Source organism: Pezoporus wallicus, unplaced genomic scaffold (assembly GCF_028554395.1).
Source record: "Pezoporus wallicus isolate ANWC-B61680 ecotype Strahan unplaced genomic scaffold, APGP_CSIRO_Pwel_v1 contig_4684, whole genome shotgun sequence".
NCBI classification, from domain to species: Eukaryota; Metazoa; Chordata; class Aves; order Psittaciformes; family Psittacidae; genus Pezoporus; species Pezoporus wallicus.
Window position 1 is genome coordinate 64826 of NW_026637499.1, and position 13532 is coordinate 78357.

At 52.7% G+C, this 13532-nt stretch overlaps 1 protein-coding gene across 4 annotated transcripts in view; it reads right to left on the reverse strand.

Moving 5' to 3' along the window:
* WHRN (whirlin) overlaps positions 1–9862 on the reverse strand; it is a 38401-nt gene extending 28539 nt beyond the window's left edge. For all 4 annotated transcript variants that reach the window (XM_057405871.1, XM_057405870.1, XM_057405869.1 and 1 more), the window contains exon 1: positions 9272–9862. In XM_057405871.1, coding sequence (XP_057261854.1) covers positions 9272–9853 — 582 coding nt within the window. In that variant the 5' untranslated portion in view covers positions 9854–9862. The remainder of the gene's footprint in view (positions 1–9271) is intronic.
* Between the last annotated feature and the right edge of the window lie 3670 nt (positions 9863–13532).

Consider the following 13532-nt stretch of genomic DNA (forward strand, 5'->3'; position numbering starts at 1 on the left):
CTGGGGTTTCAACCCTACCAGGCACAGGAGAGGTGATGAGCGCAGGCAGGGCTCCACGCTGGACACCAGGAGGCTGATGAAGGTTGGCTCCATCCTGTCTCAGCACATTCCCATGGTTGATGGCTATTGAAGAGCTAGGGCAGGAAGGTAATGGAACCCCACCACAGGCCTTCCCTACACTTCGGAGCCCTTCAGGACACATGCACCTTTTGGATGATCACAGGTAGGGGAGGACAGTGACACCCACAAAGGACTTACTGCTGTGGGGCAGAGTGGGGCCATCCATACAGATGGCAACTGATAGAACGCCAGCCTGGTTTGTGTTGGAAGGGACCTTAAAGCTCCTCCAGTTCTAAGCTGCTGTGTTCTGCTCCAAATTCAGATAGAATTTGGCTTTCCCCATCAATAACGCATCTGAAGGCTGTTATGAAAGGTTTAATGCTGGCCCCACAGCGTGCAAGCTGAAGGGAAGAATTCAGTTGAATATGGGCATCGGTGCCAAAGCATTTAGCAGGGAAACAGCTACCAACTGCCTAGAAATGTTATTAGAAGCAGCAAGTGTCAGAGAGAAGGGCAGGTTGGTTCCATGAGGCCACCCATCCCCTCACAACACTCTATGGAATTAGCTAGCAAGAACTTTGGGAATGAAGTAGATTGCTTCAAGTAGTCAAAAAAGCGAACACACATCTCATGTACCCACCCCACCAAACCGACACGACACAGCTTGCTCCTTCCTAACACGAACCTGGCAGCAGCCACTCTTTCCAAACCCACCGGTGTGAAGCCATTCCTGACCAGCATGGCCTGCATTATTGAAGGCTTAACCCTCCCACCTTCATAATGCTCCCCTTGTTCCTGCCACTTCGAGGGTGCCAAAGGGTTGAACGCTGTGTAAAAGCATCTTCCCGGCCTTCCAAAATACACCCAGTAGGAACACTGATGTCAGAAATCAATGGCACTTAATCCCCGCTATTCCTTTGGCAGCCTGAATTAAATGTGCCTCTGGTAGGGATGCAGCCCACTCATTTACCTTCGGAGCTAATGAAATGAGCAATCTATTCCAATTCGTGCCCTTAGTGGGTAGAGCACAGTTTGATGCAAGAAGCATTAACTCTGAGCCATCCTCCCCCTCGCTACAGACTCAAGCTGCTCTCTTCCGGCAGTAAGAGCCTTGCCAGAGCTCTTTGGCTTCTTGGGCTGCTCGGATAATGGGCATCCAAGCACTCGCTCCATTTGCAAGCCGCAAAGGTCAGTGTGGAGGTTATCAATCACCACGCACCACTCAACCCTGCACCAAGTGCCCACAGGGTGATGCTTTACAGAGTCCAAAACCAAAAGCTGCAAAGGGGAAAGAACTGCAGAGATGCCACAGGAGGGAGGCAGAGGGAGCTTTTGCAGCACGCTCCAGCACCATGGAGATGCAGAAGTTTAACTGCTCTTTCCTGCGCTGTCACAGAATCCCAGCCTGGTTTGGGTTGGAAGGGACCTTAAAGCTCCTCCAGCTCCAACCCCTGCCACGGGCAGGGACACCTTCCACTAGAGCAGCTTGCTCCAAGCCCCTGTGTCCAACCTGGCCTTGAACACTGCCAGGGATGGGGCAGCCACAGCTTCTCTGGGCACCCTGTGCCAGCGCCTCAGCACCCTCACAGGGAAGAGCTTCTGCCTTAGAGCTCATCTCAGTCTCCCCTCTGGCAGGTTAAAGCCATTCCCCTTGGCCTGGCCCTACAGGCCCTTGTCCAAAGCCCCTCTCCAGGTCTCTTGTAGCCCCTTTAGGCACCAGCAGACTTCTACTGGACCCAGGCAGTTCTAAGCTGGTGGGCTTCGCTACACCAAGCAAACCCATATGAGTGCCCACAGGAATGATGCCCGTGTCTGCTACAGACAGTGGGGGCTGCAGGGGCAGGACTGAGACCTTCTACAGGGAGGTGGATTGGACAACACGAGCTGAACGGTTCCTCTGCCGGCAGGAAGGATGGAGCAGAAGATGCAGGCAGCAGCACTACCTGCCCCCAAAGGGATCCTCTGCACGCAGGACACATCCAAGGCTATTACAGCTCCCACTACACTTGGTTAAGGCCAAGTTTGCCAAGTGCTGTACAGGTGCATAGGGAGAGCTTGTCCCCAGCCCATGATCAGTCTGTTGCAGTGAATAAGATGCTCTGGATCAAGCATATCCCCATCATCCTGCCTGACAACGAGCAGGGAACTGCTGCTGTGCAGAGGAACCAGGAGACTGGTCTGCCCTGACACCTCCAAACAGCTCATCCCTGCATGGGGAGGACAGAGACAAGTGGAACAAGACAAAGGTGACACAGAGGCAGGTGGAGAGACATCAGTAACAGGAGGGATAACGGGAAGTGAAGACACTCCAGATGGGATGCTGGGTGACAGGAACCAGAGAGGGAAGCGGTGGTGACACAGCACAGGGGATGGAGGGTGCGAGATGTCCTCCTGGTCAGGAAGACTAATGGGAATTGCAGGAGGCACAGTCCAACCTCTCCCCCTCTCCCAAGGCAAAGGTGGCAGCAGTTTGGCTTTCAAGTAGTGGCACTTATGCAAATGAATGCAAATTGATGCATAATTACGGTGATTGCACATATTTAGCCCCAAGGCATCGGGAAGCCAGTGTCCCTTTTACCTGGAAAGGTTAAATGAAATCTTAGCTCAAAGGCTGCCTCCCTCTAATTGCTGACATTCCTCATTCCCACCTCAAGACAAGAGCTCTGTAACCTCCCACCCCTCCCAAAGCTGGTTACTGCCCAGAATATCCACAAGCAAGCCCAGAACAATTTAAAACAGAGCAGGAAAGCATCCCATTAATCCAAGCTTGGAAAGCTGTTTAGGTGCTTTCAGAGGGGTGGTAGTGCCTGAATGGAATCCCAACCAAAGCATTGCCCCTGCTTCCTCTGTCACCTTCTCTTTCCACTCCACAACAAACCATGCTGAAAAACATCGTAAGGAGCACCAACAAAACAACCCATAATAAAGAACCATGGGATGGGTCGTTAGTTGGTGGAAAAACTAACTTGGAAAGAATCAGTGGGGGGAAAGGAGCAAGAAATTTGACCAAGCACCAAGGATACAGGGCTTGGAGCAAGCTGCTCTAGTGGAAGGTGTCCCTGCCCATGGCAGGGGGTTGGAAGTGGATGAGCTTTGAGTTCCCTTCCAACCCAAACCATTCCATCATCCTGTGATACCCAGGCCCTGCCAGCACATCCCACCCTCAGAGGCTCAGCTGCAGCTCCTGAACAAGGAGCCAGCAGGAGCAGCACTCCTCCAAGCTGCCCAGGTCCCTGTTTCACCTCTATTTACTGAGCGCTTGGTGGTCCACGACAGGGAGCATTCACAGAGCACCCAGTCAAAGGAAACACAGCCAGATCCTTTCAGCAGACGTGCTGTCAGCTCGGGCGAGGGGATCTGGAGCTCAATGATTCTCCAAGCAGACGTGGCATTGAGGAAGGTGTTAACAAAATCCATCGTCCTCCCTGAGGGCAGAGGAACTGAGTAAGAGATGCTTTGATTCCGCTGCATGAGAACACTTCTGTTTTCTTCTAATAGACACTGGAAGGAAAGAGGGTTTTGTCCTTTGCGTTATCTTATCAATTGCTCTGCTGAGGCAGAACTATTTATCTACAAGGAGCCCACTAAATAACATTAACACTACAAGAACTCAAGGATGCCCTAACATGAAGAAGCCAATATCAATGCCAAGAGCTATCATCCCTGCGTTATGAGCAGAGGAGAGATTAAGGACCTCATTCTCATCTTTCGCATCAGTATAATGTCATTTGATTTCATTAGGGCTGATTGTGATTTGCTGGTGTAATGAAGGGAAACAGATGACTGAGTAACTTGCCCACTGAGAGAAATGAGTGGCAGAGCAGCAAATACAGCCTGCTCCCAACTCCAGTGCTAAACCTGCCTTCCCACAGATGCTCTCTGTAGGTACAAGTTCCCTCCACTATAAGCTACACATGGCATTAACTTGATCACCTCAGATTAGCTCACAGTGAGGATGCAGCATCACTTCCCAGCCCTGCTATGGGGCACCCGACATGCAGGTGAGGTCCAGCCTGCTCCACTGCGTGTCATCAGATCTGCCTCTGTAACCACGAGCATCACTTGTCCCATCTACACTGTCACTGCCGTGTGCCCTTCCCTTCAAGGAGCATTCAAACCAATTTAAAATGCAGATGTCTCCAGGTTCCAGAGTGACCTTTTTCCTTCCCCCTTTTTTTCCCTAGGAGATCTTGGTGACTTCACACTTCCCACTCTATCCCTTTGAGCTCAGCTGGCTACAGAACTGAAAATGGGAACTGTCTGCAGGACAGAAAGGCAGAGCATCGTGCATGGCACTGCACAGCACCTGCATCCAAAGCTGCAGAGCCTTTTTTGTGGGGGTTTGTTTTCTAAGCAGACCCAGAGACCAAGGAGTAGATTACCACTGTATCTACTGAGGGAGATGCTGGTCACATCCTTGTCTTCCATGCTCCAGCCACCTGAGATCCCTTGGAAAGGGGACAGGTTTTTAGCCTCCGGATCAGTGATTTCTAAATATATAGACACAAGCAAGCAGGCATTTAAAGGAACAAACCTGGTATCCTTACGGAATCCAGGGACTGATGCATTGCTTCCACTCCTCCTTTATCCCATGACTGTGTGTGATGTTCCACAATTCCAAGTACTTGGAAGGGTTAAAACCCAACCAAACCAAGCTGCATTCATTCCTACAGGCTGTTCCAATGCCTGTACAGAGCAGTGGTGATTACTGACTACAGAAAAGCAGTTGTCTCAGATGATGACAATTTATCGGGCATCACACGAAACAATGAAATGAGATTTGCCTTCTTTAAGCTGTCCGGAAAGTAAAAGCGCTCTAAATACACCTCCAAGGCTCAAGGCTGCACATCTCTTGTGTCATTTCTCACTGGTCTTTTAGCAGTACCACAAGCAGCTGGAGCTCTTTCAACAGCATATGGAATATCACCTCCCTGGAAGAGATCACCTTGTTTGCCACCATCATGAATAAAAGATAATAAAAACCCAATTTTAATCTCCTTTTCATTATTTTTCAATGCCAACTTCGAGCAGGAGAGGGCAAGGCTAGTTTGGAAGGGGTGAAACCCTCTGAGCAAGGACCTTAAAGCTCATCCAGTCCCAACCCCTGCCACAGGCAGGGGCACCTTCCTCTAGAGCAGCTTGCTCCAAGCCCCATCCAACTTCATCGCAAGCTTCCCCCCATGCACAAACCCTGCAGCTTCTCTCCAAAGCCACTCTGAAGAGCCCCACAGTGTGGGCTCAACCCCCCTCATGTCCTTCAGAATCAACCCACTTCACCAAGCTACCACAGATGAACAGCAAGATGAAAAGAACCATGCTCAATGCCCAGTGCACACAAATGAGTCTACTTGAGGGGATTTTGATCAAGCTCATCCAGATCTGCCCTGCTGGAGCACAGAAAGACACAGCAGGGCAAATGATGGAGTCAGTGCAGCTCTTTTGAGGCTGGTGCTGCTCATGAAGCCAAATCCTCAAGCAGGAATGATCCATCCATCATGATACTTTAACACTTTCTCTTCTCCCCTTCCGCCCTAAATGATGTAAAGGACATAAAACCCTATTGCAAAGCAACAAAAGTCGGGGGAAAGGGAGTGTGAGCTTAATGCGAACCCCACAGCAGAGGACAAATACCTCCCTGGGTAGTGTTCTGATGGTCTAAACACACAAACACCTTGATTTAGCTACTTTTACAGCTTATCAAGTCAAACTTTCAGCAGAACTGCTGCAGTATCAACCCTGTGCTACGTAGAAAGGCTGCCAAAAGCCAAGCAAGCTCTAAAATATATGACAGCCAATACAAACTTCTCCACTTACCCCATAATTCAAATTAGAGTGATCTATTACTGAAGTGCACTCTCGAATGCTGGAATGATAGAGCTATAATTGTAATGGAGTCATTTCATTTTGATTTGGATGAAACAGCGAGCACGAAGCAGGCAAGGCATAAAACTGCACTGCTCACATAAAGGTTAAGAAGCTGGTCATTAAGTGAATGGGTTTGGAGTGCTTAGGTAATCTTCTTATTTAAGGCAGAATTCCACTTTTTAACTTATTTACACTAAAGCATCCACGAGCCCCACTGCAGAGGTGACAAAGCACACATCAGCTGTTGGCTGGGACGGGATGCAGCTCCCGACCTGCATCTTTGTACAGTGTTGTGGCCGTTGCCGTCTCGTGCCAGGATTCCACCTTTGGTACATCACAGCTCCGAGCAATGCCTGAAGAGACAGAAATTGCTCCTGCTCCACAGTTAGTGCCTCTCTCCTCCTTGAGGGCAGTACTGGGGTACTGCTGCATGGCCAGGCATGAGAAGGCAGGAAGTGAGCTACCACGACTTGTACAATGAACGCAATACCTAGTGTGAATGCTCTTAGATCACACAAACAAGCCAAGACGATGCATTCATTCATGCTCCATCTGCAGAGCTGCCTCATGCCTGCAGCTGAGCACCCTGACAGGCACAAAGTTGATCTCCAGTTCAGCAAGTTTGTGGTGCTCACAACAGTGCGACGCAGCCAGGAGCAGCCTAAGCCAAAGCCTTCCCCATCTACTGCAGTTGCCCTGAAGAGCAAGCTCTGACAACTCCTCCACAACAGCACGTTCTGCATATTATGAATAACAATGCTGCCCTGGACAGACAGCTTCTTGCTGCAGGACAGGCAAGATGGAAGTGCAGCACAGGAACATGCTCCTGCTCAGACAGATGGAGAGCCAGAGCATCCTCCACACACAGAAATGGGAGCTGCGCCTTAATCAGACAGCTTCTGACCGAGGGAGAATTCACATCTCCCCATCTAAAGCAAGCAGACAGCACTTAGGAGCTATGCAGCCACGGTTTTATATTAAGAAAGCCTCTGCTCACCTTTTTTTTCCCCCTCATTTGAACCAAAATACAGAGTACATGGAAATTCCAGGGCCAAACCCAGCTGCTTTCATCCTGTTTCTCCATCGATCCACTACAGAGCAGACCAACAGAACTCAGTGAGGGTGTCAGGACATGGTGGAGCTTGTCCCGCTCGAGGAGACCAGACCACAGCCAGAGGCCTTTGTGGAGCTGTTAACACACTGAGCCTGAGCTCCCAGGTTCGAAGGGGACGCAGAGAACCTGGGGTCAAGCTGCCCTGCGCATCACCACCTCTCCTCCCTGCAGCTCTGACACCCTGCAGGATGTCCAGATCATTAGGCCGAGGTATTTGGTTCTCAACCCCAGGGAAATCTTTCAAAGACTGCCCTTTAGCATCACTGAATGCAATCCACTCCTCAGTGCAGCACACAAGGACGCCAGCTTTATTCTAAACCCTAGGGAGGAATTATCAGAACTGCCCTGTAAATCACTGCGACTCTTCCCAAGGAAAGTGTTTCTCCCACCACTACGTGGGTCATAAACCCTTCCCGTAGGTAACAAGAGTGCAGGAGCTCTCCAAGATGCCAGCATAACTGGGTGAGTGACAGAGCTGTCATTTAAACAAGTTCTGCTCACAAGCAGACCATTTCCAAGCTTCTCTTTCCTTCTTTCCTGCAATGTCACAGAGCAAACCCTTGGCAACCCACATCCTAAAGGAATGATTTCTGTGCAGGAAGCCCTTAGTTTCACTCAGTATTAATAGCGTCTAAAAGACATCATGTATATTGTAATAGAGAACAAACAAAGTGATGTGAATTACCCAGCAGACTGGGATGAATTAGAGATGAAGTCATTTAACAGACGAGAGCACTCCTGACACCTCATTTTTACCCATCCCAACACCACAGCCAAAATACAGCAGTTTGGGGTGTTTTTTTTTTTTTTTGCAATCTTCAGGACACAAAATTGCAGACAAACTTCCAAAAGCTCTCACACTGCTCTTGTGTTAGCATTAGGAAGGAAAAAACAAAGGAATACCTACAAATCGGGCCAGGTTGGACCAGGGGCTTGGAGCAAGCTGCTCTAGTGGAAGGTGTACCTGCCCATGGCAGGGGGTTGGAACTGGAGGAGCTTTAAGGTCCTTTCCAACCCAAACCACGCTGGGATTCTATGAAATCCTTTCTCTGGTCCCAGGATTAGCAGCGACTCGCTTCCAGCCTGGAAGACATGCCCTTGCCTGTGGTGCAGGTTTAAAGCCAGGGCAGGGACCACACAGGCTGGCTATGAAGATGCTGATCAAAGCCGTGCAAGATGAATGCGCTGTCAGAGGAATGCACCACACGAAGCAGGCTGCAAACAGCAGTGCTTTAGCTTATTAGGGGAAAATTAAAGCACGAACAGCTGGAAAACTCTGCTCAGCCCAGACCCTGGCCCACCATGCTCTGCCTTACAAACTGCTGCCCTACAAGTTGATTCTTCAGCTTAACAGGTTTGTGCCTGGTGCCGCTGTGCCATGCGAATGCCCTGAGCTGAGCGCACCAGGCACAAGATGACCTCTGGGAATGGGAGAATGGGATGGGTCACTCGGACATGAACTTTGGCTCAAAACACTGAGTTCCAGGGGAAAATCCCACAGTTAACAGCGCTCCCACACCTAGCCTCACAGGAAAGCTTTCATCCATAGCACCCTGATGCAATGTAAGCAACAGGGACACAGGGAAACGCTGCGCAGTGGGAAGAGCACCTCGGTTGTGTAACTGTTCTCTCTCTCCCCGATAGAATTGGAAGGGGATCCTAGGATCTGCTCCTGCTTCGGGCACTATGCGGTCCTGGGGAGATTGCTCCGCACCTCCTTGCCTCAGTTTGCCCACCTTTTGGAGCAGAAAACACGGTCTAGCAGCCCGAGCACCCGCCTTAGGACCTGGATCACGCTGGTTGCCAACTTCCATAAGCCTCCCGGACTGAACGGAAAACGCAAGCAGCACCGCTGCGTTCCAGAGATGCTGTGACAGAGGAGAACCTCTTGGCTCGGAGAGGACGAGCTGCAGACGGTGCCCGGCCGGCCCCGGCAGCGCGTTACCGCCCGCACACACCGGTACCTCCACCGGCTGGGCTCGCCGCGCTGCTGCTGCCCCGTTCCCCGGCGGGACGGGCCCGGTCCCTCCGGCACGATGCGAGCCGGGTACCGCAAGTTCCACCGCCGCGTCCCGGAGAGCAGAGCCGGGATGGGACGGGGCGGGAGAGCGGGCACCGAGGCCGGATGGGGCGAAGCTGGACGGGGCGCCCGGCAGGGAGCAGAGCGGGACGGGGCTCACCGCGGGGGTGAAGCTGACACGGCCGCCAGAGCCCATCCCGGAGCCGGCTTACCTTGACCGCCTCGGCGTGGGTCACCCTGTCCAGGGACCTGCCGTTGACACCCAGGATCTGGTCACCGACGCGCAGCCCCTCCCGCTCGGCCAAGGAGCCCGGTTCCACCAGGGACACGTAGATCCCGACGCCGTGCTCGGCTCCACCGCGGATGCTGAAGCCCAGACCCTCGTGGGCTTTGCTCCGCCGCAGGGTGACCTGGCGCAGCTCGCCGGGGACCACCGGCGGCGACGGGACGAGGGGCGGCAGGTAGGGCCCCTCGGCCGTGTACTGGTCGAAGAGGAGCTGGTCGGAGCGCGGCAGGACGAGCCGGAGCAGCGGCAGGAGCTGCCGGCGGCGGGGCCCGTCGAGGAGGGCTCGGAGGGAGCGCACCAGGTCGCAGACGTTGCGGCGGCCGTGGTAGGCATTGAGGCAGAGGATGAAGCGCTCCCGCTCCGCTTCGCTCAGCAGCGCCGTCAGCGCCTGGTGCAGCCGCCGCACGTTGGTCGAGAGCGGACGAGGCGCCGGCCCCGCCGCCGAGCCCAGGGAGCCCGAGGAGGAGGAGGAAGAGTGCACGGAGACACCGTCCAGCTCCGCGCTCATGGCGGCGGGACCCGAGCGGGACCCGAGCAGACTCGAACGGGATCAGCCCCGAACCGAGAGGACCCGAGCGGGACCCGAGCAGGATCGGCCCAGAACCGAGAGGACCCGAGCGGCGCCGAACGCGCTCCTCCACCTGCCCGCGCGCTGTCCCGCACCTCGCGGCGGCTCCCCAGGAAGTGACGTCCCCGCCGTTGCCAGGAGACGGGTTATACAGAGCGGCCCCGGGACCGCACCCCCCCCAGGCCCCGCCCCTCATTAGCGCTCCCGCTCATTAACGCGGCCCCGCCCCTCATTAGCGCTCCCGCTCATTAACGCGGCTCCGCCCCTCATTAGCGCTCCCCGTCATTAACGCGGCTCCCCCCGGGCTGAGCCCTGCGCGCAGCTCATGGCCCCGGTGAGCCCCTTATGGTCAAGGACAGCTTCAGCGCAGGCTTCGTTTGAACCCCGAATCAACAGGTAAGCGCGATACCGACGGTGAGGAAGCAGTTCACGATGTCGGCCTTGGAGTCCAACCCCAACTCCCTGCCAATTCACCCCCTTCACTCAGCAAACCCAGCCCGGAGAAGCCCTTCCTGTGCGGGATCCGGCGGAGCTAGAGCCAGTGATCAAACCCAGCAGGGACCAGTGGGGTTCAGGGGACCACATTCCTGCCTGGGACCTGCCGTATGCCGGGCCCCCCTCCATCCTGCTTCCACACCCCTAACCTAGAATCACAGAACAGTTTGGGTTGGAAAGGACCTTAAGATCATCCAGTTCCAGCCCCCCTGCCGTGGGCAGGGACACCTCACACTAAACCATGGCACCCAAGGCTTTATCCAACCTGGTCTTGAACACTGCCAGGGATGGAGCATTCACAGCTTCCCTGGGCAACCCATTCCAGTGCCTCATCACCCTCACAGTAAAGAACTTCCTCCTTATATCCAATCTAAACTTCCCCTGTTTAAGTTTTCACCCATCACCCCTTGTCGGGTCACTACAGTCCCTACTGGAGAGTCCCTCCCCAGCATCCCTATAGGCCCCCTTCAGATATTGGAAGGCTGCTATGAGGTCTCCACACAGCCTTCTCTTCTCCAGGCTGAACAGCCCCAACTTTCTCAGCTTATCTTCATACAGGAGGTGCTCCAGTCCCCTGATCATCCTCGTGGCCTCCTCTGGACTTGTTCCAACAGCTCCATGTCCTTTTTATGTTGAGGACACCACAACTGCACCCAATACTCCAGGTGAGGTCTCACGAGAGCAGAGTAGAGGGGCAGGATCACCTCCTTAAACCTGTGACATTCCACCCAAAAGGGAAAGATCGGGATTAGAAATCAGCACAGGAACCCAGGGGCTGCTGTTCTCATTGCTGGATGAATTATTTCCTACCACACGAGGTTTTAGTTTCTTTTACATCTCTGGAGCAAAGACCATTTTCCATCGCAGTCATTTGAAACCCTTCTGTCGTTGCTGAAGTGCCTTCCATCAGCTACAGCACAGGAGGATTAAACCCAATTTATCAGGTAAATCTTGATAGCAATAGAATTCATTCTGTTCGTGGATATGATGGAAGAGCTGGAACAGCTGCATTACAAGTAGCTTTATGTACTAAAGCTTTCAATGCCTTGTCTAAGAAGAAGCTAAACAAAGCAGATTGCTAATTGAAATGCAGGTTCTAAGTGGGGGTGATAAATAAGCAGATGGAACCGTCAACATTGCTGCGGAAAAAGGGACAATATAGGAGAGAAAAGTGAGTAAAAACAAAAACACGCCTACATCAGCCAAACAAAATAAGGGCAAGCAAGGCACTGCCTGGCTTTGAATTGCACTCAAACACAATCTTTATGTTTAGCATCCTGCTCAAAGACTCCTCCAAAGCACTACTGCTCCCACAAGCGCCGTATGTGAGCAGCTCCAAACCCTTTTTATCCTACGAGAAGGCACCAAGTGTGTTAACAGCACCAATTGCTGCCCCTGCTCCACACCAGCTCCAGGCTGGAGCAACACATCCAGTTCTCCCTGCTCCAGCAGAGCACAGCATGGCTCAAACCACAGCCACAGCAGGTATTCAATGACCAGAGCTGCCCACTGCTGCCTCTGGGTCCCTGGTATTTCAACCAGGAATCATCACAAAGCCAGTTTCCCAAGCCTAAGACAAGTTGAATCCAATGCTACCCAGCAGAACCACACACAACACTGACATGGGGAACCTGGCCTTGAACACTGCCAGGGATGGGGCAGCCACAGCTTCTCTGGGCACCCTGTGCCAGCGCCTCAGTACCCTCACAGGGAAAAGTTTCTGCCTAAGAGCTCATCTCAGTCTCCCCTCTGGCAGCCTTAAGGCCAGCAAGAGCCAAAAAGGTGTTTTTCCTTCTTTCTCCTAAATCATTTTTACAGCACGAGGTAATCCACTGCATTCTAAGCACCACATGAATAAATTGCTCAACCTTTCTGCTTTAATCCATTGTAATCACGTTCCAGAGTGTTCTTTGAAAAGTGAGCTCCATGTTTCCAGAGCAGCTGTGCTCCTAATTAAAAGGCACTGTACCAAGAAGACAACAAAATGTGATTCTGGTTGGAAACGTCTTGCTGCAGAGCTGCAGGACTGAGCTGAACTGTGAGGAAGAGGAAGCAGCTTGTGCTGCCAGGTTCCTTAAGAGAGCATTAGGAGACGGCTGGCACACAGGGCTGCCTCTGGGCTAAATCCTTATTTAGCAGACTGGCTCCCTATCCTCTGCCTCTGGCTGGCTGGTCTGGTTTGAATCCCAGCCTGGTTTGTGTTGGAAGGGACCTTAAAGCTCCTCCAGCTCCAACCCCTGCCACCAACACCTTCCACTAGAGCAGCTTGCTCCAAGCCCCTGTGTCCAACCTGGCCTTGAACACTGCCAGGGATGGGGCAGCCACAGCTTCTCTGGGCACCCTGTGCCAGTGCCTCAGCACCCTCACAGGGAAGAGCTTCTGCCTAAGAGCTCATCTCAGTCTCCCCTCTGGCAGGTTAAAGCCATTCCCCTTGGCCTGTCCCTCCAGGCCCTGATGAAGAGTCCCTCTCCATCATCCTTGTAGCCCCTGTCAGACACTGGAAGCTGCTCTGAGGTCTCCATGCAGCTTCTCTTCTCCAGGCTGACCAGCCCCAGTGCTCTCAGCCTGGCTCCAGACACGTTTCCCTCGGCATCGGCAAGAATCGGCTGAGTGGTCTGCAGAAATAGCCAATGCAAGGAAAAAGGCATCCTGAGGGCTTTCTAACAGAGGCCCTGGGTACGGTGACTTCCAGCACCACCTCACCATTGTCTTGCCTTAAAGCTGAGTCCTGCAGAATGCAACGCGAGCTCCCTGCTGCTCTGGAAGCTGCACGCTCCATCTTTTCAGCCCCAGGTGGAACAGGCAGAAGGGGGACTTAAAGAACAGCCCAAGGAGCAGTGAGAAATCACTATTTTAAAGGTGATTCTCTAAACCCTGAGTTATGAGCACAAATGTAATCCACTCCCAATAGAAATGTTCCAATTTATGGGTGCTGCCATGCTTAATCAAACCAAGTTCAGCCAACAGCCAGAAGAGATACTTAAGACCATGGTTCCAGCAGGGAGCCGAGGGAGGGAATTCAGTCACCTCTTAAATCCTCCTGTATCTGGGTATCTACAAATCTTCATGCTCATATTGCTCAGTGCCACACCGAGACCATTACTGAGCAAAGGCAGCCTGAAAC